This window comes from Drosophila gunungcola, chromosome 3R, assembly GCF_025200985.1.
Source record: "Drosophila gunungcola strain Sukarami chromosome 3R, Dgunungcola_SK_2, whole genome shotgun sequence".
Lineage (NCBI taxonomy): Eukaryota > Metazoa > Arthropoda > Insecta > Diptera > Drosophilidae > Drosophila > Drosophila gunungcola.
Window position 1 is genome coordinate 25,934,195 of NC_069139.1, and position 26,882 is coordinate 25,961,076.

The window sequence follows — 26,882 nt, forward strand, 5'->3', positions numbered from 1 at the left end:
GCTCGACAATATTTGCACATTAAACGGCATTTAAAGGAGCGTGAAAAGTCAACAGGGACGAGTAGGAAGAAATCACATCCACACACTCACATGATAGCCCAACTCCTGGTTAACCCCTGTAACCTCCTGTAACCCTCGATGTGAGTGTGATTTAAATAAAACTAATGTTTGTGTGAAAATGGATTTTCTGTTTGTCATCGGCTGTTGACTTCCCCTGTGTTTTATATTCAAACGGCGAACCGCAGGCCCAAAGGATTTCTTCCGTTCGTGGCTATATTCAAATTCGGTGGCGGCAGCAGCAAACAGATTTAAATTCGCATACGCTTAGCACGTGAATCCTTAAGGACGACTGGCAGGAACAGCGACAACGACACCGCTTTCCGTCGAGTCATGCATCATATCTACAGCTGCGGAAACTCCTGAGTTGGGAGGGGTTCGTCCTCGGGATCGGATTGGATTGGGTTGGGTTCTGCCTGGTTTTCAACGAGGTGAGAGCGGGGGTTGGATGAAACTGGAACTGAAACTGAAACCGAGAACGCGCGTGGTTGACACGTGATTCCGGTGCTCGTAAATTTTCAAGAACTTCCCATCTTTTTTAGTGCTCCTTGTAGTTTTTAATTTGTGGCTTGTTGGGCAATGTTAACAGATATTATTTATGCGATGAGCGGAGAGATAGCAAAAGTTATGGGATATTTTAAAAGCGGATATTAAGTTGGCTACCTGTGATAAGGACTGGAAGTATTGAAGAACTTCGAAGCATTTGCAACCCCAAAACGCCAGGCAGCAATTTTTGAATAGGGCGAAAAGAGCGAAAGATGTCACTTGGGGATGCTTCTCCATATATATGTTGGTATGAGACTCTGCGAGTGTGAGCGAGTGTCACAGCATCATCCATCATTCTGGACTTGACCTTTTTTGGGCTAAGCTTCCGTTTAATGCAGACTAAAGGCGAATCTTTAATTTTGTATTTGCTATCTATCACTGTGTGAGATACAGGCGAGGTGCACATGTTACATCCGAAGGACACAAGGATTGTCCGAGAGGGCGGCAACAGTCAAATGTCAGACAGACCACATAAGCGACTCTCAGGGAATTCTGCCCTGCAATGTCCCATTGTGAGCTTTTCGATGAGCACATACACACACGACCATATGAAAACATATTTTCCCAGTTGGTTTTCACTTTTGTGTCGTGTTAAAAATGAATTTGTCATCTGTAAACGGCCTGACATGTTTGCCAAAAAATAAGTCTCATTCACTCTCCACCTTTTTGATCGTTTCATCTCATGGCAGGACAAGTCCATTGGGCAATACATCAATTGTTGTTCGGTGGTTGACTTTAACTGCTGAACGCAGCTAAGCCCAAGTCCAAAAGTCCCTGATTGATTTGCATTGAAAATTGTGATTTTAATTGACATGCGATGAGCGAAGCAATACAGCAGACCAATAATTATGTCAATCTGATCAACTCGTTGATCGATGGATTCTGTTCCCATTTGGGATGGGGATGGTTTTTTAAAGCGAGATTTGAAGAGAAAGGATATTCTGGGCAATGTTTAAAAACTGCCACTTAATTTAATAAATTTAGTACTTATTCTGACCGGAAATCCATTATCTCCCCATAGTTTTCCATTTCGAAAGCATAACTACATTAAAACCGATTCAAAAATTGTCTTGATTAAATGCTCTAGCCACTTTATTTCAACATAAAATTAAACCTGATTCTATGTAAAAATGTAGAATTTAAAATGCATAGTTTGCAAGCCAGGTGTGTCCCTCATTGCGGCTGATTCGCTACGCATAATAAACTAAATTTATTGAACACCCACAAAAAAATGTATGTAACACATGCACATTGACAAAGATGCACACATTTATTTTCGGTGATTACAACTCTTTTGGAGTTATTATTAATTGAAATTCGTACACAGCTCACATAAATGGAACAGAACGGAGCCGAACGTGCTAGATGTAATATGCCATAAAAATAGCAATAAGTGGGACAATTATGAACCAATAGGGCGAACCCATAGAGGTGAAGAGAGATGGAAATCAGGGGGAGTGGGAGTCGAACAACATGGTTCTCTGGGCTTTATAATAGCCCGAATCGTTTGGCTTTAATTCGAAATGGGTGGTTGAAGGTGGCCGAAGAGGCGACAAGAGGGGAGGCAGGTGCGCGGCGGGTGGTGATTATTATAAACGCATCGTTCACATCATTGGCCAAATGGCTTTTCGAACAATTTGTTGCTTCGCTGCTGATTGAATGGCGGCCACGGGGAATATTGTGTTATGGGGTCTAAAGAGCGTGAAATTGATATGCAATTAAAATAATATTTTTCCAGCCAAGTGAAAAGACTCATGATTATTACCAAGCACACATATAAAATAATTATTGATATCTCTATATCACGTATAGATTTTTATAGCCAACAGCTGTCAACAAAATGTGCGCAAAATAATAATAATCCTTGGCTCAAACAAATTTGGAAAAATACCTTGTATATCTGGCATTAAAGCTGAGTTCAAGGATTTTTTCGCCATCTCTATATTCTTTGCGTTTTATTTTTTAAATTCTTAGAAAGTGCAAAGGGGATAGCAGGCTGAGTGACTGCTGCGGTTAATGGCTTTTGAATGCAAATTCAATTTTATCGCACTCTGTTCACTTTTTAATAAGATTTCCACCCAGTCCCACCTCTCCAACTCGACTGCCGGCGAAAGGTGCACTCTGTTGGAAATGAAAATTAGTTGCAAGAGCCGAAAAACAAAAAAGAAAGACAGAGGGAGAAATGAAATGAAAGCCCAGAGACACGCGACTTGCGACCTGCGAGAAATGTTTTTGGCGCCACAAGCAAACCTGTCTCTCTTTTATTTTTTCTTATTTAAAGTGGTGGTTCTTTTACACACCGAAAAATTTCAGAGAGCTCAGAATTTAATTTAGAGACTAGGCACAGCTTCTGTCGTTTGTGTTTGGTAGATTTTACTATATTTTTCCACTGAAAAATAGCAAACAAGTTTAAAATTTTTTTTATCTATTAATATAAATTACATGTTTTTTTTTTATTTACAGTTCGGTGTTTAATGCTTTTAACTTAACAAAAAATTTAATGTATAATGTAGTGCGTTTTTGAGGAATGACTTTGGACTTTATTTAAGTATTAATTTAAAATATACCTTTATTTTTTATTTGTTTTGTTAATCTCTAAATAAATTTCGTTTTTTTTAAAAAAGTTTAAGGTTACAAACAAAATAAATATATATATTTTTTTTTAATAAAATATGGTTTTACACATTTAATATAAACAACTTTTGCTCCAGTAGTAATCTTTAAATTTTTTTGAAGTTACATTCTTTTCTGAGTGTCTTGCTGCTCGAGGGGCACTGCCCACAATACAACAAATTGCGTTTCGTGTGCAAGAGTGGGTGGGAAAACTGTCAGAATGAATGAGTAGCCCGGTCACACCTACTCCCTGTCAGTCAGGCCGAATTCGCCCCTGAGCAGCCCCAAATGGAAATGGCAATGGCCATGGCAGTGCCGAGCGGAATCGCACCGAAAACTGTCCAAGCCGTTGCCTTGAATCGAACCTGGGCTAGGGAATCAAGCGAAACAGAAACTTTAGACTGCAAAATATTCACGGACAGACACAATACTCGCAGATGGATAGATAGCTCACTACATTCTTTTCAATTAGGTAAATGGTCTTTGAGTATGATTAGAAAGTGTCTACTGGGGTCACTTGGTAATTTAAGGTGGGATTTAAGGGAAAGTGTGCTGTGGGAAAAATGTAGTCTAAAAGTTTTTAGGGAAAATTGTTTGCCACTTAAAAAAAAAAACAAGAAAACGTTTTAGTTATTTTATTTCTAAAAGTAACTCAAGGTATTGAGACTTTTAAAAATATAATATCGTGGAAAATACCCTTTGAACACCGATGTAGAATGAATACTTTCCCCATAAAGGTAGTTACTTGAGTTGTCCATAAATCAAAAAGAAAAGCCCAAAGAGCCGGATGTAACTGCAGCTCCACCCATTAAAGCCTGTTCCATCTTGAACAGAAATATCCGAAATGGCCACACAAAGTGCCCAGTCATATTCATGAGCTTCGCATCAGCTGCATATAGAAATGGGAATGTTCGCTGATTATCAAACAAAAATATTTGCTAATCACGCAGCTGCTGCCGCTGCACGAAAAATATCAAATATTGCTTATGAAACTGCATAAACTTGGCAGCAGTTCGATAGGAAAGGGTGGGAAATGGGAGGGGTACAGACTAGAACCCAGCCCAGTAGGAATTAAGTTCCAGGCTAGACGCTATTATTTCCGACAGCATGGTTTTATTTGCCTTTGCCCATCATCATCATCGTCGTGATCCGCTTACAACCCCTTACTTTGAACCTCGTCCCTGTTTCGAATAATAGACTTGTACTTGTGAGAGAAGTTCTGCGCTTCCTTGGGACCTTCCTGGCAGGGATTTCCTCCTTATTTTTTTGCCATCGAAACTTCTCTGTTACGAAGCTGGGTTCCAGGACAGGATCGGGTAAAAGTGGGGACGGGAAGTACCGCCACTTGACCGCTCGTTACGTGCTGCATGTGTTGACCATGTCAAACCGGCTGGGAAACTTCCGCTTACCGAACTTTGAGGTTAATTATTTTCCACTCTTGATACGAACCAACTTCCAGAAAGAAAGTTTTTAGCCAATATTATATAGCTATACTTAAGTTGTTGGCAACTTTGTCACCAAAAAAGATAAACAAAAATCATGTCTTAATACTTTAAGCTGAGGTCCTTTACTTTGGGGCAGCCAAGCATGCACATTTGCAGGTGAATGGAGTCTTAAAATATTTACACACCTCAATAAGCACATAATGATTTTTTCGTGCATCTGGATGTATAGTATGTCATTTACGCTTAAGCATCCATTAAACTCCAGAGTTTTTACAAAATACTTAAAGAGCTGTAATGGCTTCCAGAATATTTTATCAAATAAGTATTTATTTTACTACTATAAGGCTCTATCTTGTCTCGAATGACACTGTGTGTCAAAACGTAACAATTAGTTTTTTTACATTAATGAAAGTATAATTCCGAATCTGATAAAATATTAAACACAATATTAGGATTTTTAAGCGGATTTTTTTAGAAAAAAATTCCGAATATTAAAAATGTTTAAAACTAATTTTTTTATATATGCCAAAAAGTTGCACTTGGCTAAACAATTGATATTTTCAAGAAGAAATATTCGTTTACTTGTTTTGAAGTTTTAAAAATTATCAAAATCGTAACTTTTTAACTTTGGGTACCATTTTCTTTAATCGATGACTCGAAAAATATATATTACAGATGTACATTTTTGGTGTATACATTTATTCTTAATGAATTTTATCTTTCTGATTAATAAGGAGCTTTGATTGTATCAGTATAAGCTTCAGATATCTTGATCCAATTTAAATATGTAAATGGGTTTTATGCGTTTACAGAAAACCACTCTGTTAATAACTTTCGAATTCACAAAAATTGTATATTTCTTTTTATTTATACGCCTTTTTTAATTTTAATATTTTCTCTTCTCATTCCAGGTGATAACTCCATAAGTAAGTGCTTGCCCCGCCAAATAAACAATTTTTCACGCAATATTTGCAACCACAGACCATCAAATTCTCGGATTGGCTGAAAGTATAAAATGATTAAAAACATTTTGCATTCGTTGTGAGAGATTCTTCAAGGTGAACACATAATTTGGGGGCCCAAACCGCAGCAGCCTGATTAAATCTTATTATACCAATTTCTGTTCGGCCTACAGAAATTTGTGCAAAAGCCGCAAAACGAAAAATGGGAATTTTTATAATTATTGTTCAGCAGTTTCCCTTGAAAATTTGCTTATCCGAATTACTATATCGTTTCTGTGGAAAAAATCTGCCAAAGTTGTGACGACCATCTTGTGTATCGAAATCATCTAGAGTAAGTCCAAAATGAACCATAAAAACTGAGAAAAAACTGAGCCAATCAAGCGGCGACCATTTTGGAGACGGTTCAACGGAAACGTCGCTTTTTCATGTTCGTGACCAAAGTTTGGGTTTATTTTATATTTTTTTTTGGTTTCGGGGGAAGGCAAGACAACGCAAACACCGCTGAAAATAAAGAAACACAGAGTGGGAAAAATACATATTTTACCTGAATCAAATTGAGTAACAAAACACGAAAGTTTTTATATATTCGTGTGTGTGAGTGTATATAATTTAAGAAATATATGTAGACCAATCTTGTTCGTGTTTTTTGTTGTTTGCTGAAAAGGGAGAGAGAGAGCCGCAAACACGCTACCAGTTTAAGTTGGCCCACACACACACACACCAGCAAAGCCCGCCATTTCTCTCTCACTCTCTTTTCTGGGCTTTGTTGCGGAGGAAATAATTACATGATTGAGGTACTCCACACACACACGCGCACAACACTTGCCCGAATACCCACAATGACATACCCTTCCCCCGACCCCCCGTTTCACCCACCTCGTCGCATTACTTTTTTGCCCCTTGGTGGTGGACGTTGTCTGATCGAAAAGAACATGTCAGGTTTTCCGACCTGGCCATTCCATGGCATGGCTTTGAGCTCGAGTATGAATGAAAGACCGGGCCATGGCGGTTTTTTATAGACAGTGGTAGTGGTTCTTGTCGGTCTGCCTTTTTTCTTAGCTCACGTTTTTGTTTTTTTGATTATGCACTTAGAAAAATGTGTAATAAACCATTTGTTTAACATTGGGGGTTTTGTAGCCCTGAGATCATTATGTATAACCAAATATAGTTTATTTTTAAGAACTGTTCGATTTGCATACTTTGATATTTATGTATGTAAATATTTCAAACATTTATGTTTGCTGGTGCCAACCGTATTCTGATACGGTTAGAGGTAAAACGAGTTAACAAGATCCTAAAAGTTCTGACTTGTGTTGGTAAAACGCTTGTCTAAACGTTTTTATTACTTCTTTTAAATAAACAAAACCTTTGCAAAGGTCTTAACACTTTATATTTTGTATTAACGAATTGAATCTAATCGAATCAAACATTATTACAATTATTTTGGATCGTGATCATTTCTTCTAAAAAAAGTGTTTAGTGTCTGTTGAACCAAAGTTCAATTGTGTTCAGGATGACAACAGCGAATTAATTGAGCTGTATTATAATTAATAATAATACAGGTCAAAAGAGATAGATATAAAATTCAAAAAGATTTTCGGTAGATATATAATCTCATATAAATGGAAAGAGTCATCTGAGAAATCAGACTGTGTAAAGAGGATTAGTTTAAGTTTAATGGAAAAGCTACTGAGTAATTGCCAGACCTAATAATCGTAATTAAATCAGATCACTTTTATGGAGATTGTCCATTTGTAGCATTTCTTTTAGTGTACTTAATTCAAGCTAAGCCGCAACAATGTCGACTGACGACTGGCGGCGGTCGGAGGCGCTGGCCCAGGGCAATTATTGTATCGCCGGCTCTACCCACCCTCTGCTCCTGCCACCAAGTTACCCCTTATAACCTAGCAACTCCTGCTGAGCCACAAAACGGTAACCACTCTGCCTTAAGGTTGTACGTGTGTGTGTGTATGTGTGGGCAGGAGCAGCGTTGAGGTCAGCGCATTGTCGTGTTGTAATTGGCTGGCTGTGGGTTGGTTATTTCACAGGACATAACCAACACCCACACTGGAAGGACACGATGTGTCACATAGGCCTCATACATGTTAGCCAAAGCGGTTACTAACTGCACGTGTGGAGTCACAGTGTTTATTATTTATTTTCAACATTTAGTTATTTCCCTTAACTTGAACCCGTTTTAACAATCAAATATCTTGTGGGCATGCTATTCTTTTTTTATGTCATTGGGCACTATGTTTATAAGTTCTGAAAAGCGTTACTTTTTGTCCACCTTTTGTTGATAATGTTAGACCAAATATATAAATATATATAAATTATAAATGTTATTATTCTTCACATCAACGGATTTAATGGTTGGCAGACCTATTTTAGTACGAAACACGAAAGGAAAACTTAAGGGTGCAGTCAACTACAAATCTCCTATAAGCACTTTCCTAAAAAAAATTCATGTTATCCTTCTTGCAATATAATTTAAGACTTCCTCGATTGCTCTTCTTACACCAGCGCCTCTTTCGATAGATCATCTATGATATGTGTATATGCTATTACTCCGGCTTGTCAGTCATGAGGATTTCCCATTAATTTATCCTGACCTCTAAAGTTCCGCCCCCAAAAGAAGTAGACAAAAAAGAGCTCTACCCACGCTCAGACCTTCGGACTGGGATCTTCCCACACCCTCCCCCTTGGAAGTATTTCCATCTGTGGCGCAGTGGCAGGATTAATTTCTAATTTCGCCTAATGTCCGAGTGTTGCCCAGTTCGATGTTTACATTTTGGGTGTCTCGTCTTCTAATTTACCTTGATGAAACGTTACCATTTCCAATCCCAGTCTCATTCCCATGCCCTGCCCTGTCCTCGGGCTGTTTTTGTCTCTGCCCCCTGAACGCAGTCGAGCCGTAGTGGTAGAGGTAGCCGGACTCACAGCCGGACTGGGATTCGAAGTCGCAGTCGCAGTCGGAGACGGGCCCACATGTTTGCATCATTAATCATGACGTTTCAGCTCTGACACATTTGGCCGATCGGCGGCAGCGGCTGCAGCAGAAGCAACGGCAAGCGGATTGTAATGAACACGTTTTGTAAGGCAGACGGCAAGAAAAACGCGGAGACACAGATACATTTACCCATACAGAAACAGTCGTAGAGTCAGATATAAACGCAGACACAGACCTAAAGATATGACCAGAAAGCGGATGGAAGACGACGAGCTTGAGACAGACGCATGTCAGCGATGGACGTCGACCACTGCGATGCGTGTGCACTCAGAAAAACTGTTTTTCAATTTTTACATTTTCCTAAGTCATTTTAGCATAAACTAGGGCTTAAAACTGAATGAATGCAACCCTTTTTGAACAAAAAAAACAAGATTCTTGCAAGAAGTTGGACATATTTGCATACCTACAAAAATATTCTTCTTAATAATTAATTAAATTTTTTTATTTTATTAAAACTCGAAAAACCATGCTAAAATGATCAAATTTAAGACCCTTTATGTTTCCTAGATTTTGAGTTCTGTACTGGAATTTACGAAAACATTTTTGAGTGTATTCACTGAGTGGCTGGCGAAGGGAGGGCGGCCAGAGACAATGGGCCATTCGAAGACAAATATTTTCACAATGGGCACAAAAGACAAAAGGAACAAAACCAACAAGCAGCACAGGCAGAAGGCAACTCATGTAAATATTGGCCAAAACTATTTACGGAACTATTAGCTGCTGTTATGGGCAAGACTAATTGTGACTCTACGGGGAGGGTGCGTTTATAAGGCGGGATAAGCCAGAGATAAAGGGATGTTAATAGGAGAAGAGTTTCGTAAGGATTGCGTAAGGACATCGCACAATAATGAGGTTTAAACGATGACAACTCTCAGACATGGTTTTCCATTTGCTAAGTCGTGAAGAATGATGTCTACCCAGTTTACATTTGGGAATATTATCAATAGCTAATATGAGTACCAAAAAAGGTGTATCAAATCATTACTCAGAGGGTTTTTCTAACTGTTACCAGGTTCTTAAATTAGTAGTTTATTTGCAGAATAAATACACATAATTATTTTGAGCTTCACCCAAGTTTCAACATATTTTACTCCAGTACCTTTACTTTTAACCAACCACTTTGCTTTAAAGTTAAATAATGCAATCCTTAAAGCACTTTTACCCTGGCTGTCAGCAAGTTCCTGACTGAAAGGCCATTTGTCCTTGGTATCAGCAGAGCTGCTACTAAACCAAATCTAGGTTGACTTATATACTTCCGTTTCCGGCAGCGAACATACGCTCCAACTCAGGTCGGATCCCCAGCCGAACCGCCGCTTGTGTTCAGGGGATTTTTATGGTCGACTCTTGGGGAGGGGAGAATGTGAAGCGGAGTGTGTACTTGGCGCAGAAACAGAATTTTATGCAAATATCCTAATCAAATTCACATTTTGAAGTTCAACTGTTTTATCCAAAAGTTTTACCTACCAAAAAAGCAGAGAGCCAAAGCCGGCAGCGTCGTTGTCGTCGTGTGGCAGACGCGTTCGAGACTCGCTGCCTCGACGATGCCACCCATTTTTAATTTATTTCCACTTTTCCACTTAAAAAAAGGAGCCACCCTCCACCCCCTGAAGTCCGGGCCCGCCCACACCTTCATCCGCATCCCGTATCCGGTGCGTGCGTCCGGCGGAGTTTGCCGGGGCTTGGGGTTGGTGTTATCGGTCGCCCGTTTACTGTCTTTTGTGCACAAAAAAAATTATAATATTGGTATTTAATAAAAACTAATATATAATTTTATAAATATATATATATTGAATTATTTATTCACTCCAGACTAATGATATAAAATATTTACAAGACCGCCAGAGACAATAGTTTTTTAATTATGAATTAAGTTTGAATCTGTTTAAACAGTTTCTTTAATACAAAATAATTGAAGAAAATGGTCTCACACAAAATAAAAAATAGTAGCAAGTGACAAGATTGATTATCCAATTTTTTTTTACCGACTTGTTCTATTTGTTCTACTTTAAATAGACTTAGTTGGCCACTCACTTTAAGACTTGGTTACTAAAACTAAAATTTATAATGTAAAAATTCATTTGCAAAAACTCGCTAGACTTGCATTTTTTTTTAGTTGTTATAAAATTTTTACTGTTGCAGATAATTTTTATTCGATGCAAACATATTTATAAACAACTCACCTTTAGCTGATAAAATAATAAATTTTGATTTTTGGCTTTATTGCTGAGAAATAAATTTACTTACCTACTAAAATAAATAATGTAAGTGTACCGGATTTTCATTCGCCCAGCATCGTAGCGGTGGTTGTCGCCCATATTTTCACTTATCAAAACGCCACCCCATTTCCCACCCACCGCAAACTTAAATCTGCATATCGAAAGCGATTAAACAGTTACCGCAACTTCTACTCCAGTGGCTCCTTCATTCGCGGCAAATTAAAACAAGAAATCAGCTCGTGGCGGACAAAAAAGGATAAAAATTAGTCACTGCGGTGACAGTAATTCAGGCGAAGGCCCCACATCCACCCTCTCCCCACCAAGGCTTATCCCCCGCCCCACCCCCGGGGGGATTCGCTGCGCCACTCGGCAACAACTGTGCAACATTCGTGCCATCCTCGCCGCCGGGTGATTAATTGCAATTTAAACGGTTTCAATTAAGGCAGTGCGCATCCTTCGCATCCACTGCACCGAGTTGGGCTAACATTTTCGGATCCGTTTTTTTCCACCTTTTGTTTTAAATCCCTCCCTTGCGGATGGAATCGATGGCATTGACAGACACATGTTCCATTTGAGTGGATTTTCCCTTCGTTTGAATGATTTGGAAATTTTATTTGAAACGATTTGATGCTGCAAACTGGTATCAGATGAGCATATTCTGTGTTTGGATGGAGCATTCTAAGCCGTAGGGTAAACTTCTTGATTTTAAATGTATATAATATACATATTTATCAGATTTACAAAAAAAAACAAAATAAAATATAAAATACAAAATAATAATAATAACATTACATGTTTAGGAAAAGGTTACTGACTCGTTTTCTGGTCTGCTCATTTAAGTAAAAAATTATACATACATATTATCAAAAAATATCGTAATGAGAATCTATGGATATTAATCCCCCATTGTCCTCCCTGTGGACAACCAAATAATCGTTTCCAATCATGCCCTAATCGTTTCATCAGTTCAAAACAACTGCATGAAATATGCCCCAGCTCAATTGACTTACACCCTCCCGAATGATATATGATTGTATGTCCAGGCTATGCATAAATAAGCAAAATAAATGTGTCCGTATATCGTGCATACGTAGGTACATACGTTTATGTACGGCCCGAGGAACTATGTGACATTTAGCATATGTCGCCACCTGTGTGTAATGCCCCAGCTACACATGCATCTGACACGACCCACGTAAGAGCTAATATCGGGGAGCGGAAAACCCCCCAAAAATGGAGGGGGCGGAAAACTTTGACTGGCGGCAAGACAAAATGCAAAACTTTGGCAAAAACTGAGTTGCTTAGGCAAATTCGTATGAGAAACATTTGGCAGCAGGCGATTTATTTAATGTCCTTGCCATAGAACAAGGACCTCGAGAGGATGAAGAAGGCGAATGGCAGGCAGTTGCATGTTTTAGTGATTTAAATGATTTATGTCTCAAGACTTTGACTCGAGGGTTAATATCGAGCAGGAAAGCAGCGAAGAACAGGCCCACCGAACAGCAGCAGAAACGTTATCCACAAGAACAACCTGAACAACGCCAGGAACATCCACACGAACATCATATTTTAGGGGACAAATTCACTCACTGCACTAAGAGAAAACCATCTTTGTAAAGAAAATTGGTAGAGCAGTTGTTAAAACAATGATGAATTTGTTGCTTTAATACAAAGCAATATTATTTTATTATTATAACTTATTTTTGTTTCACATCACAGTACTACAATATAATACTATTATTTATTGTGCTAGTCACAGTGTGTTAAGAAACAGCGAATACAATATTTCTTAACTTAATTAATTAATTAAAAAGACATACGAATTTTACATAATATTTTCATGTTACAGAAGAAACTTGTTTGTTTAAGATAATTTTTATGTTTGTAAAATGTTTAAAAAAATGGGATGGCTGTTAGAATTGAGTTGGAAATTTAAGTAATTAAAAAAATTAAAAACTGTCGAGTTTCTCTTCAGTATTTATTCTTAGTGTCCTAGCGGGAAAAAATGCGTATTTTTACTGCCCCAGCGATTCAACTTGCCCTCTGTCCATAACTCATTTCAAAAAGGCGGCGCTTGTGGCAAATTTAAGGCTACACCACCAGCAGCTCCACCAGAAACTCTACCAGAAACTCCAGCTCCAATCCCACAGCTGCAACTAGACGAGTTGAAGTTGAACGCATGCGGACACCGTTGAAATTCAATTATCAGGCAGAGGCATCACGCATACGCCATGTTGTCGGAGAACGACATGGTGCGGACCGGCAATTAAAGCCACTGCTGTCGGAGCCGTTAATTAATTTGCATTTGCGACAGGTCTGAAAGCCTGTGCGTTCAGCTTGCAGCAAGCTAAACTTAACTTGTTGATTAGCCAACACGACAAGCTAAAACTAAAAAGTTCAAACATGTCTGGATAGTTATGTGGTTGAATAACGGAAAATATGTTTGCTTTTTCAACATTTTTTTTATGTTATATTTAAATATACAATTTTTCAAGACAAAAAACTATAAAATTTTTGCAAATAACATCTTAAAATATAACATCTACTTTTAAGAGATGTATAAATATTATTTTAATTCAGTTACTAAAGATAAGTCTTTAATAAAACATATATAACTTTGTAGTTTATATTTAAAAAAGTAAAAAATGCTTATACCCAATAGAGTATTAATTATTCGACCACTGTCAATTAAACAATTTGTGTTAGCCGGCAACAAAGTTGCTAGGCCATTTGATCGACCGAAGATTTATAGCATTTTTAAATAGTTTTCTGTGGTTGGTCATATACATTAAGTGGTTTGCGTTGAAAGCTTTGAAAGTTGCAAAATGTAAATACATAAAGTTAATTGGTAATAAGCCATTTAAAATAGAATGGGAGTAAGGAATTATAAACGAGGAAGTATTTAGTTAATCTGGCATACGAAAATTATTTGTATTATAGATGCATTATTATCAAGATCGTTCAGACATTTTTATGAGAAACAATAGAATAAAAATGCCGTAATGAAATTAAATTATATTTATTTATTATCTTGACCAGTAAAACTTATAAGTGAACTTCACATACTTCGTTGTTATTTCATTTATTGTAAGAATCAGGTATACTAAATTTAATTAAATAAAAATGTTTACTCGTGCGTTATAAATTGCTTTAATGTAAGAAAGTATCATTTTTGTCGTTTTACATTTCATCCGATTGTTTATTTAATTTCTGAAGCAGGTTTCTAAAATGTTTAAGTTCTCCGTTTTTTTTATATTCTTAATCTAATTGGATGAAGGAAAGTCTTCAAGTTGTGGCCACTAGCTATTACCCCCAACTCCTCTATAAGGTTGTCCATCTTATTCTCGGTCTCCCATCCTCATTCTTAGTACACTCGCAGACTTTTCGCGTTTTCCTTTTGGCATGCCGGAAGTGACTTTTGCTTTTTCTCTTTTTCCAATTTTTTTCACAATGAATATATTTTTTTGCCGCCGGTTGTTGTTGTGGTTATTCTTGGGACTGTTGTTGCTGTTCGTGTTTAAAATAAGCAAAACTTGCGAAGCGATAAAAATGCCGCTTCAAGAAGTAGAAAAAGAAAACGGCGATGATGAAGGAGAGAACCAAGAACAGGAAAAATTGCCAGAGAAAAAGCAAGTTGAGCTTGGCGTGTAAACGGTTTTTATTTTATTTTTTCAGCAATGTTTTTTCCTGCATCTCCCCAGTACAATGTACCTTGTGATGTGGCCAGCCGACTGGGTGGCCAGTTGCCCAGAGATCTCGGAACTACCGGTCCCCGGTCCCCCAGTAGAAATCCCCCTTCCCATCAAGTGACTCGGCCACTCTGAAGTTGGCTAAGGGCGATTCACTTGCGAGACAAATGGAAATTAAGCGTTTATTCAGCTTTATTGCGGCGATAAGGAAAAATGAGGCATTATTTCGTTGTTTCAAGCGGGGTTTCATCTCGAGCTTTTACGCTTTTTCCAGTCACTCGCACACGCACTCGCACTCCCCTTAATCCGTATTTATATTATTTATTTGTATTCGCGAGATTTCCATTTGCGCCTTGAGGCGGTGAGACAGCCTGACCACAGGTCGGGTTTTCCTGCCAAGAAACGCGGCAATTTCCTTGAACGTCTCCGGTTCGGGATTTCTGGTGGTTGACCAGCCGTGAGTTGGCGGTTTCCTTATCCGCCCGTTTGGGAATCAGATTCCGGAGGGGGTGGCTCGCAGGAGCCGGAATTACTTGCATTTAAAAGTGACTCAAATCGAGCGGAAAATAAATCTAGGAATACTTATTTTGGTTGGGGAAAATTGATATGACTTAAATAATCCAAATATTTGTTAAACCTAATGTTTTTTTGAGACCAGAGTAAGACCAGTAATCTTAAGCTTTTTTTTTACTTGGTTAGTTAATAAAACAAAAGTTAAATTTTAAACAAGAAACGAAGTTAATTAGAAACCATTTTTCTTTGTTATGTATTTAAAAAATATATAAAATATAAACGACTTTTTTTTTTTAATTAAAAATATTTTTCACAAACCGAAATAAAACGTTCTTATAAATTTTTTTTAAAAGACTGCTTCAACAGTCAAGTATGCTAACAAAAATGACTATACATACTCATGCATAAAAAGTATAAAAATCTTTAAACCTCTAAATGAACCTAAAATCTCTAATAAGACAATACAAATTTTATGTATCGATTATGTATGGACGGAGTTTCATTTAATCTATTTTATGTTTTATTTTAGATTCAGCCAAAGATATCCTTTGCCCCTTGCATTTCTCACTGATTTTCATATTATCCCCAGCTTTCGAAGCTCATAACCTCCAAACAAAGCCAATTATTATCCGACTACTGTGATTTTTGTTTTGGTTTCGATTTTCAATAACTCATCAGCAATAAACCGTGAAAATGAACAGTAGCCAGATCAATCAAAGGCCAGAACTACGCTCGGTTCAGCTGAGATCGCGACCGATCACACAAACACACTGTATTCCTGAATAATCCGGTGGGCAGAGTGGCGTGAAACCAATGCGATCAAACAATGAAACTCCATTGCCAGCGCCAAATTCAAAAGCGCCCAAAACCGCGCATCATTAATTATGCTCAGGCATTGCTCAACAACAAATATAGCAACAAAAGTGGAAGAAGATCGTACACAAAAGCTGTCAGCACACGTTGATCTGTCAAATGCGGCAGCCGAAAAGAAATCCCAGCGACATCGTCAGTCAGTCTTTCAGTCTTTCAGTCATTCAGTATTTGAGGCATTCAGCCGTGCCAGCCCCCGTCTTAGCCTTAGCCGCTGGTACTGCCACTTGGCTCTTGGCAACGCGACGCTTTTGTTGCAACTCAAACAAAAATATTGATTAATCATAAGGCAACCAGAGAAATATTTCGTTAAGAAGTCGGCCATTGCTGAAGGTGCTGCTGCTACTTCTTGCTTTGCAATTGTCGTTAGAGGTGGTAACGTGTCGGATATAGTTATAACTCCCAAAATTCATCATCTAATTTAAAATATAAAAAACCCAATTTTTGAGAAAATCTTGTTAAAATCATGAACATTTAAAACAAATTATATTATTTACATATGGATAACAAAATTAAATAAAATACATGTTTATTTAATTTAAAAATGTTAACTTCATTTTGTCAAAGATAGGAACATTTTTTTAATACATAAGCTTCAAACAGTATTAATGTGGCCTTAATTTCAAAGGTTTAGTTAAGTTATTAAACAAATAATATTAGAGCGACCTCTAAAAACCTTCAATCAGGTAAATTAAATTAATAAAAACATTGGGGCAAGATCAGGATAAAAAAATTAATTATATGTACTAAACTGTTTTTCTAAACGTTTATTATTCTTTAAATTATTAAGATTGTAGTAGGAAAGTTATCTTTAGACACTAGTTGTTGACTAGTTGTCTTTACACTTGTTTATTTGACATTCGCGCATTTCCTAAAATATATCTATTTACTAAATCTTCATTCAAACAAGAATGGTAGCAAACTTCGGCATTCCAAAATTTATATATAATATATATATAAATCGACTCTCCTAGTGATGCTGATCAAGAATATGTATACTTTATAGGGTCACAAATGTCTCCTTCGCTGCGTTGCAAACTTCTTACTGAAAATATTTTAATCCTCTGCCAGTGTATAAAAAGACAAGAACATTTATTAGTTAAAAAAGCCATTTTCTTTGTGCTTTTAATAATATGTTTACAAACAGATAGCTAATAAAATATTATTAAAAACAAAAAAAAATAAATTTTCTGAGAATTTCGAGCGCCATTCCTAATTCGTTAGCCCCTGAAAACCCGTGGTAAATGTATAATCACTCACCCATCTCTAACAGGCATCTTTCATTCATGGTGAAGTGAATCTGGGTTGGTAGTTGGCTCCAGGAGGTGTCAGACTTCAAACGATCGTAAGCTGATTTTTGGCCTTCAGCTCCGGTATTTGTCTTTGTCTGGTGTGCATGGGTGGAGGGTGTGTGGAGGGGTCTTACAATTTACTCGTTAAATAATTTTTCATGCAACTGAGACTGAGGGGACTAATCATTCTCGTTTCTACTGCTCGGAGGCGGCACGCTTTCTTGTCCATTGTTTGCGAATACCGGGAGAGCTTTTCATGGGCCATTGTGGTCCGGGAATCTCACTGCGGATCGGCTGAAACTAAGTATTGTCAGCACCTGAAGAGGCGGTTTTCAAAGTAATCGCATTCGAGCCGAGTCTTGGTTTAGTTTTGCTATTTACGAAAATCAATTTCCGACGGGGAAAGAGAGTTTAAATCGACATTAATTTTCCATTGACTGCGATGAGGCTTTAAGCAGTTTTTTTTTCGCTCCCATTTTTAATTCGCTTTCAATCTGGCAGACATGCAAAAACACAATCCACCCCATCTCCACCCCACGGAAATGTAAATTCACCCATGAGCGAGAGAGATGGAGAGCTGGAAAAAGTTTCCCTCGCTGATTTTGATTGACAGCTCTTAGCATCCCTGATGGATTTCATATTTTGAGCCGGGATGAAGATGCGACAGAAGGAGCTGGAACAGAGCAACGCACCAGGCCAAAATGACAGCCAGCGGGAGTGGTAACCTGGCTTAAGCGTTGGACAAAGTTTTTACCAAACGGCTTTCATTTTTCCATGGCAACCGAGAAATATCTTTTCATTTTTTTAGCTCACCCCGTCTCCCTTTCCTCCCCAGCTTACACATGGGTTTTTGTATTCAAAGTCCACAATATATAATACAAATATCGTAAATATTTACAAACTGCTGGCCATGTTGAAAGTTTTTCAATTTGAACCGCTTTAAAGTATTTAGCCTAACTTCCCTTTCCCAGGGCGACATCTTTCATCTATGTCATTCGATTTTTAAAAAGTATAAGTTGAGAGAAACTCTGGAAAAATCATTGAGGGAAAATAGCAAAACAATCATGATACATTTTAAAAAAGACTGGAAAATTTCTTCATTGTTTTCAATTTTTATTTTCTTTTACTTGCTTTTGTAGCTTAATGACATTTTGATAGAAACTACCAAAAATAAGATGAAAAATGTGTCATAACAAACAAACGCGCCAGCAATTTTCAATATACGTTTGCATTGTTGGTTTAAATTGCTCTAGCCTAAATATTAATTGTATTACTCTTAAAACTGATTAGACTAATTTTCTATTACCTTTGCTGCCCAAAAGAATACAACTTTTATATGTCTATGACTCCATTTAAAATATATAACTAAACCCAATTTTTTCCAACTTTTTAGGACCAATCGTACTATTATTTATTAAGGCGACCGAATTGTATAAAAATGTTGCATCAACAAGTGAATTTGATCTGGGGAATTTAAAATTGTTTGATCTTTGACATTTCTTGCCTCATTTAAGGTATACATATTTTCCTAAAACATTGAAACATTAATCAAAAATTTTCACACCTCCAGCGGAGCAAAACACTGTCCTCTCCCCATTCAACTCCTATCCAGATCAACAATCCTGAAGGTTTAGTTTCGTTGAATTTGTTTTTCCTGTTTGTGTAAGTGTTTCGTATTGTTGACATTTGCTGGTCATGAAAAGTCATTAAATATATTTCTCTAATTTATCTTTCGACTGTGGCAACCTCGGTCGGTGGTGGTAATGGCATTAAAGTAAGTTGGGCAAACTGAAAAGAAAGCGGAAATGTTTGTCTGGCCAGCAATGCTTGGTTTGGGACCTCTGTGGTCTGCTCTCCGACCACCTACCAACCCTTCAACCCTTTTCCTGCCCGCTAATTAAAACTAATCCTGAGGAAAGAGCCAAGCCATTGAGAGTGTTGTTATACTTTTCGCATAACTGTCAATCAGTCCCACAATTAAATGATTGAAGACACTTCGTCTCTGTATATCCCTTGTATAGTATGAATGAATCTTGGGCAATAAAATATATATTTATATGTGTAGTTCGCTTTTTAGTTGGCCTGAGCTGGCTTAGTTTGAATGCATATCAAGTGGATGCAGATACAAAATGTTTTCATGAGAAATTGACTTTTTCCATTGCACGACGTCGTCGTCAGATGTCTGTTGGCTGTTGTCTTCCTTTGGCCGGAATGATTAATGGTTCTGCTCTTTGCGCATTCGTCGGCCCACACCAGGGGCAACAAAAAGACATCCAGCAGCTACACAATTGTATGTGCTGTGGCTGTTGCTGTTGCTACGAGTGTATCTGTATCTTTTTGTGCCGCTGAATGAGAATTTCTACTGCATCGCGCATCAGCATTTGGCGTTTTCAGCTACTGAGCCGCCTTGCCATTGTCTCTCTATTTTTATTGTGGACCCATCTCCCCCCATTTTTGATTGAATTCGCCTCGGTACTTGCAGATACTTGAGCTTATCGCCTGGCCTTTAAAGTTTCAGCCAACCGCAGAGAGCTCACATAATTTAAGGCCAAGTCAAGGCAAAAGTTCCCCATCCTCGGCTAGAGCGACGACCAAAAGCTGAAAGATAAATTGAGGTCATTTTTTGCCAGTGGCCAGTCCGGTGTCCAGTGTCCGGGTTCGAGTTCGGGTTCGGGTTCGGGCTCGTATCCACCTTGTTGACCGGCCACAAATGTCCTTAATGTGCATCCTTATGGACTGCGGTCATGTGCAAGTGGTCGAGATGGTCGAGCCCAAAAAATTGCCCTTGCCCAACCACTTACGTAAGTATGCACGAGTAGTTAGCGTTAGGCAAACAGCCACGAGTGTACAATTCATTCTGAAAATTCCCTTCCATGTGAGTGTGGAGTAGATGATTTAGATGCGAAGAACACTAAAAGAAAAGAACCATCAGAAGTCAGACTTTAACACCAATTATAAGCATACTGCTCTAACTGGAACTCTTATACTCAATTAAAAGAAATCAACAGAAACGAGTGTCGTTAGCTTAAATTTAATTTCTATTTTTAAGTTTCTAAAAATAAAATATAGTTGTAACAGCATGACTTAATTATGTGTTTAAGATGTAGTCATTTTAGCTACATGAGCAGATCAAAGTCGTTTTTCTCTCTGTGTACTGATTATATTATGCGCTTAAGCAAAAAACAAGAACATCCGGCTACCTTTGACCATTTGTGCAATTGTTGCAAAATTTACGCTCATTTTAATTTGAGCCCAAAAGAGCGGCAAATGCGTTAAATGTTCCGCTTTTGACCGAACTCTTCACTGCCCTGGCTCCTTGTGTTTTTTGGTGGGTAAGTTCTACCCGAAATAGAAACATAAATCCTGCCCTTCAGCAGGAGAGGTGGCGAAGGAAAGGTCCTGTTAGTGGACAACGAGTGCGTTTAAGTGTTAACATGTAAATGATGCTGTTGAAGCAGTTAATAAGTGTATGCCAAGGGCTGTAAATCATCAGTGGCGTTTCCTTTCCATAGAAATTAATTTTATTTGCAGACCACCAAGAAGATTTACGAGCAAATAATAACCAAGTGATGATTCCGATTATTAAACTTGAGGAGCTCTTCTCCTCCCACCAACTACACTGCCTCGTAACCTAATCCAAAGGCAGCTGCAAAGTATCCTTCGCTCGTAGTTTGCTGATAAGTTTCCATTTCGACTTTTCCGGCATTTCATCCATGCTGATGACATTTCCAATGTCTCCCCAACCCTCTGGCCATGACAAAACAAAATTCATTTTGTAATTTCCAAGCCACCTAGAAAAGGCCAAAACCAGCCAGCTGTCATTTGGTTGGGGCGGGATTCCATTTTGACCAGGCTGCAGAAATTGCACTCTACTTGGCTGCCTTGCATCTTTCCCACTCCGGCCTTCCGCCCTCCGCCCACAGCCCACCGCCCCTCTGGCACAGCCACGCCCTCTGCTCGATTCGGGTTTAGAAAATTATCTTTTTGCTCGTCGTCGCCAAAAAGGAAATCATATTTTCTGCTTTTGTGCACTTTACTTTTCAGTTTTCGTTGGCTGCCGTTGGCTGCCTCCATTTCGCTCGTAAACAGTTTTCGGGTGCAACTTTTGTGCGAAATTTATGCTTTCATTCCGTATCTGTATCTGGGCACTTTTCGCACAAGTACATGCGACTTGGGGCTGGGAAATGGGCGACGACGGGAGATGGGAGGTTTGAGGAGGGAGATGGCCCCACCAGGTGGTGTTTATGGCATCCGCTCTGCGAGTATTGATGAAGGAACTCGTGCTCGCATCTGTAATTCAATCAGTGTCTATGTCTGGCTCCTCGTCCTGCTACTGCTACTGCTTCTGCCCGCATCCTTTTCCTTCCGCCATTTGCCGCTATTGAGACTCTGTTTACGCAGCTCGTTCAGCTGGAAATTTCACGCTTGTTGCCAAAAGGCGAACAGACGAAAAAATACAAAAATATTTTGCAATCGCATCAATGCAAATAAGGTGGCAGAAGTTCGACGGCAAGAAAAGGTAGCAAAATGTTCTGTTTCCTAAAATGATATGCGCATTTCTTTACTACTCAATGCGAGTTTTATTTGAGGAAATTTATTTTCGGTGAGTTTATGTGCTGGGCCATTGAAGCATAAACAACTTTGCTGATCTCTATCATTAGAACTTGTTTAAGTTGGCAAAAGTAGATTGTTTGAATTTAAAAATTATTCTTAACTAGAGTTTGAAAAAATTAGAACAACATTTAATTGTATCCAACACTTGGTTAATTTAAATAAGCATAAAAAAATTACATTCGATAAAATAAATCAATATATTGTTATTTGGTTCATCTACATATTTTAAAATCTTTTGGGTGGCTTCATCTTAATCTTTATCTTAAAAGCTAATTTTATTTGTTTATTACCCATTGATCTTTTCAAGATCAAGTGAGATGTTTTTATGCACAAAATATATATAATTTTTTATACTTTTCTTAACACTTGTTTTAATTTCGATTTGTATAAATGCTGATGTACCACAATATAGACCTATGTAGTACAAATTCAAGTTAAGTGATGTAAAGATGAGAAGCAAATCATTTGTTCCATTTAATTACAGTTTTTTTATTGTCAAAAAATTAAATTAATTTTCTGTTTGTTATTCAAATTAAGATTTTCCCTCAATCTCCCTGGCAGCTATTTTCCAAGGGGCTTCTGTTCGGTAGCCGAACTACTTGAGAGCCCTGCTGTGGGCACGTCGCTCTCTCACTGATTGATTGATTAGATTTTTGTTAATTACTTAACGCTCAAGTTGCTAGTGTCGCGTCTCAGCGGCGAAGGAAAAACGCTGTAATCGCGGCATCAGCTGCACTTTTCGGCAGATATGTTTTCTGCAGAATCCTGAAAGTTTTCTTATCTAGTTGGGTGAATTTCGCTGAATTTGTTATGCCCTCTGACGAGCAGATAGATTGATTACGAGCGGAGATAGAGAGGTGGAATCCTTGAAGCCGGAGTCTCACTGCGAATGCAATATTTTGACGTATGTTCCAGGGCCACGCCCACACGGGGACATGTTGAAGGGGAAAACCCTCGACGAACAAATAAAAAAAATCGAAAAAATTCACATTCACTCTGCAAGTCTCAAACGAACAAAATGCAATTTCTCAATTGCAGCTGAATTCGTTCCAGAAAACGGCCTGCCCCGACGACTCCGCACCGCGTACACCAACACCCAGCTGCTGGAGCTGGAGAAGGAATTCCATTTCAATAAATATTTATGCCGCCCAAGGAGGATCGAAATAGCAGCCAGCCTGGACCTCACCGAGCGACAGGTGAGTGCTTGCAATGCAATTTATTCCGCTTCATTCGTTCATGGCCGGAGAATTCCATTATTCCGCTGACAAATTGCTTGTGGGCAAGAGCCGTGTGTTCCTCTGCCCTCGATTTTCCCACTTTTAATTGCACACACCTTGACGGAAGTCGAACTGATCCCATCTTGGTTGCAGGTAAAAGTTTGGTTCCAAAACCGCCGCATGAAGCACAAGAGGCAAACGCTCTCGAAGACCGACGACGAGGACAACAAGGACAGCCTTAAAGGTGACGATGATCAGTCCGATAGTAGTAAGTAAAAACATATTTACACCAATATATTATATTATTTAAATTGCATATTAGTTCTAAGTGAGGAACTGGATTTAGTTTACTGAAAATTGCTGTCAATGCGGGTTGGTTTGAACCGAAATATTAACTTAGAAAGCCGAGACTGGGATTGCACTTTAGTGACATTTTTACAAATCATTTAAAATTTTGCATAACACCAAACTACACATGAAGAAAATATTATAATTTTCGTTAAACGATTTGCTGATAAAGGCATTATAAAAACTTTACTGACCAATTTACGAAAACATTCATTTGAATTCTCTTATTATAATAAAAATCCAAATGTCAAAAATTATGTTTCCTAAATTACTCTAACCAAGATTAGAAGTTTGATATCATATGACACAATGAATAACACAACAAAGTCTTGAGAATTTCAAATTACTTGCATTTATAAAATGACTTTTTAATTAATTAAAAAACTTGAAGATTCAATTCATACTATCTTTTTTCTCGATGATAACTTCATTTTTTCTTTTTATATAAATAAGAAATAAAAATAATAATGTATAATGCCTTACTTATCTATTTTGACAAACTTATAAAAGTTTTAAGTTTGGCAGGTTTTTTTTCATTTTCGAGTTACCAAAAGGATTGAGATACCAAAGAAAACTGTACCAAAAATGGAACTCGCTCTCGGAGTTTACCAACAAGTTGTTCCACTTTTACTTTTTCGGTTATGCATGGTTTCGTTTTTGAGGCTTTTACGCCGAAGTACGAGATGGTGTAGCTTATCAATCATTGTCAGAGGATGGGATGGGACGGAACGACTTTTGGCAGGGCCCTCGACGTGCTAACCCCTTTCGCGTGAGAGTTCCGACTTTGGTTCTCGACGCTCCCTTCTCGTCAGTCAGCCAGTCCTCCACTTACGAAAACAAATCATCAATATTCTTGGCCATATACCAACTGATTTACTTTTATCTTACCTTCCCGTGAAACGCAGACTCCAATTCGAAGAAATCGTGTCAAGGCTGCGAACTGCCCTCCGACGATATACCCGATTCCACGTCCAATTCCCGGGGCCACAACAACAACACCCCGAGCGCCACCAACAACAATCCGAGTGCTGGAAGTCGTAAGTTAGCATATAAACAGAAATAAAACTCAGTAAGATTTAAAATAACATTTTCAAAATCACCAGTAACACCCAACTCATCCTTGGAAACGGGCATCTCATCAAATCTTATGGGCAGCACCACCGTTTCCGCATCGAATGTGATCAGCGCCGACTCCAGCGTGGCATCTAGTGTTAGTTTGGATGAGGACATCGAGGAGAGCAGCCCCATCAAAGTGAAGAAGAAAGACGAAGGACAGGTAAGTCAGCCATGGGTACTAAATAGTCATTTTTTGGCAGAAGAAAGTATATATTTCTTTGGTGAATAAGAGGTACTGAAAATGCAACGAAATACAACAAGTACTAAGTACATCAACTACATTTAATAGTTTCCATTAGATACTCCAATCAAAAATGTAATGATTTTCATATGTCTTCTTGAAATTGAAAAGGCGTTTTGATATTATTTTTTTTAGTTTATTTTGCTACCTCATGTTAAAATGTAGTTAAGGAAAATACAAATTTCAAAACCACGCCTATATATTTAGTTTATTTCAAGTTTGATTAGTTTTTAAACCAACGTTTTTTGACATGACCAAAGATGCTAAGAAATATCAATCTCTTAGTAAACGGTGTATTCTAAATTTAGTCGAAAGACGATTAACATAATTGCTTCAATTTGTGGTTAAATTATCAAATAAAAGATTAACCTGATGACATATGTGTTAAAATGTTTAAATGTATATTAATCCGTGTCTTGTCAAATATTCCATTACATTTTAATATAGCAGTGATCGATTGACAAGGACTCAAATTATGTATTGATTTTTGTGAAAGACTTTTGTTTGTAAAACATTTCATTTCATCAAAAGAGAAACATGTCTAATGATACTTATTAAGAATAAACAGTCAAATCCATAACTTGAACCTTAACAGCACGGACTCTCCGTTAGTTAAACAACTTGTATAAGCAGCAGGGGGTTTAAATTAAATTAAAAGCCTAGAAACCCTTTAGACCGTAAAATAGTCGTTTATGTATGGTGGAATACGATTTCTTTACTGCTTTGCAAGTTCAATTTTTTTAACCTACTGTGACTTTGCTACAGGTCATCAAAAAGGAGGCGGTGTCCACCTCGTCCAAGGCCTCGCCCTTTGGCTATGAAAACTCCACACCCAGTCTGGTCAGTTTTCGACGGGACTCGGATGTCGCCGCCGTCGGGAATGCACCCGCCAGTAAGGGCGGCAAAAAACGCTTTCAGAGTGCGGCCAACGCCATTGCCACGCCCACGCCACTGACGGACAGCAGTAGTGGGAATGGAAACGGGAATGGGGGAGGTGGTGGCCCAGCTGGCGGCTACTTTCCAGGCTACTATCCCAGTCCCAAGCAGCAGCAGCAAATGCAGCAGCAGCAACAACTGCACCCGCAACAGCAGCAGCAGCCGCAGGACTATTACGGAAAATACGACATTGAATTCGCCGCCTCGCCGCACCACAATCCGCACAACAAGCAGCAGTCGCTGCACGGCGAGTATCTGAGTCCCAAGCCAAATGCTGCCAACTTCCATCAAAGCAGTCAGCAACAGCAGCAGCAGGAGCAGTTTTACTACAACTACAACGACACCAACGGCAGTGCGTACTTAAGCCACCAGCAGCATCATCAGCAGCATCACCAGCAGCATCACCAGCAACAGCAGCATCACCATGTAGCCGACTTTGAGGCGCCCGTCAACGGGCCGAGCAACTTCAACAATGGCGCCTACTACGACAACATGAGTTTTCAACAACAGGCCCAGGCTCACCAACACCAATCGGTAGTGTTTCAGCAGCAGCAGCCACACCAGCAAGCGGCGGTTAATCACCAGTGAGTAAATTAAGTTTTATTAAATGTTTTGGCAAACACAAATTCAAGGCTTAAACTTATATCTTTTATCCATGCCGGATTAAATGGAAATCGTAGATATTATTTAAGTTCTACCCACATGACTTACATGACTTAGTTCCTCAATGGTGAACCCGATCACTTTACGATCAAACTTTAGTATACTTAAGGAATAAGATAATAGACACGTTAAAATCAAATAATAGAGTAAAGGGGAAAATCTTAAACTTTCCTGGATCTCATTAAAAACTAAATTAAGAGTGGGGAATATTAAATTTAATCACATCGCTGATTTTGAGAGACAGAACGAAGTACATGTTACTGAAGTAAACTCTTAGCTTCTAACGCAGTTCGACAGATGCCGCCACAAAGACCCGGATTGTATATGCATTTTCAACTTATCAGGGTTGTTGTCTTTGCTACCCACAAAGTATGAAAATTTTCGACAGTATAAAAGTAACAAGTACAAATACTAGTTCTCTACATTAATAAGATATATCTAATACACAAACCATTTGTTGAAGTACTCGTACTGGCCGAGTAGGTGGCGCCAAACTTTTAGCTCAGGCTAAGATTTTTTCAAACGCCTTTGTTA

At 38.4% G+C, this 26,882-nt stretch overlaps 1 protein-coding gene across 2 annotated transcripts in view; it reads left to right on the forward strand.

The window, feature by feature from the left end:
• The window catches only part of LOC128266610 (homeotic protein proboscipedia), a 39,409-nt gene that overhangs the window by 11,171 nt on the left and 1,356 nt on the right, over positions 1-26,882 (forward strand). The window contains exons 3-8 of one of the 2 annotated variants that reach the window (XM_053003264.1): positions 5,573-5,587; positions 22,881-23,023; positions 23,198-23,312; positions 24,298-24,429; positions 24,496-24,668; positions 25,515-26,269. In XM_053003264.1, coding sequence (XP_052859224.1) covers positions 5,573-5,587; positions 22,881-23,023; positions 23,198-23,312; positions 24,298-24,429; positions 24,496-24,668; positions 25,515-26,269 — 1,333 coding nt within the window. Of the gene's footprint in view, positions 1-5,572; positions 5,588-22,865; positions 23,024-23,197; positions 23,313-24,297; positions 24,430-24,495; positions 24,669-25,514; positions 26,270-26,882 lie in introns of both variants that reach the window. The other variant, XM_053003257.1, reaches the window with a different exon arrangement.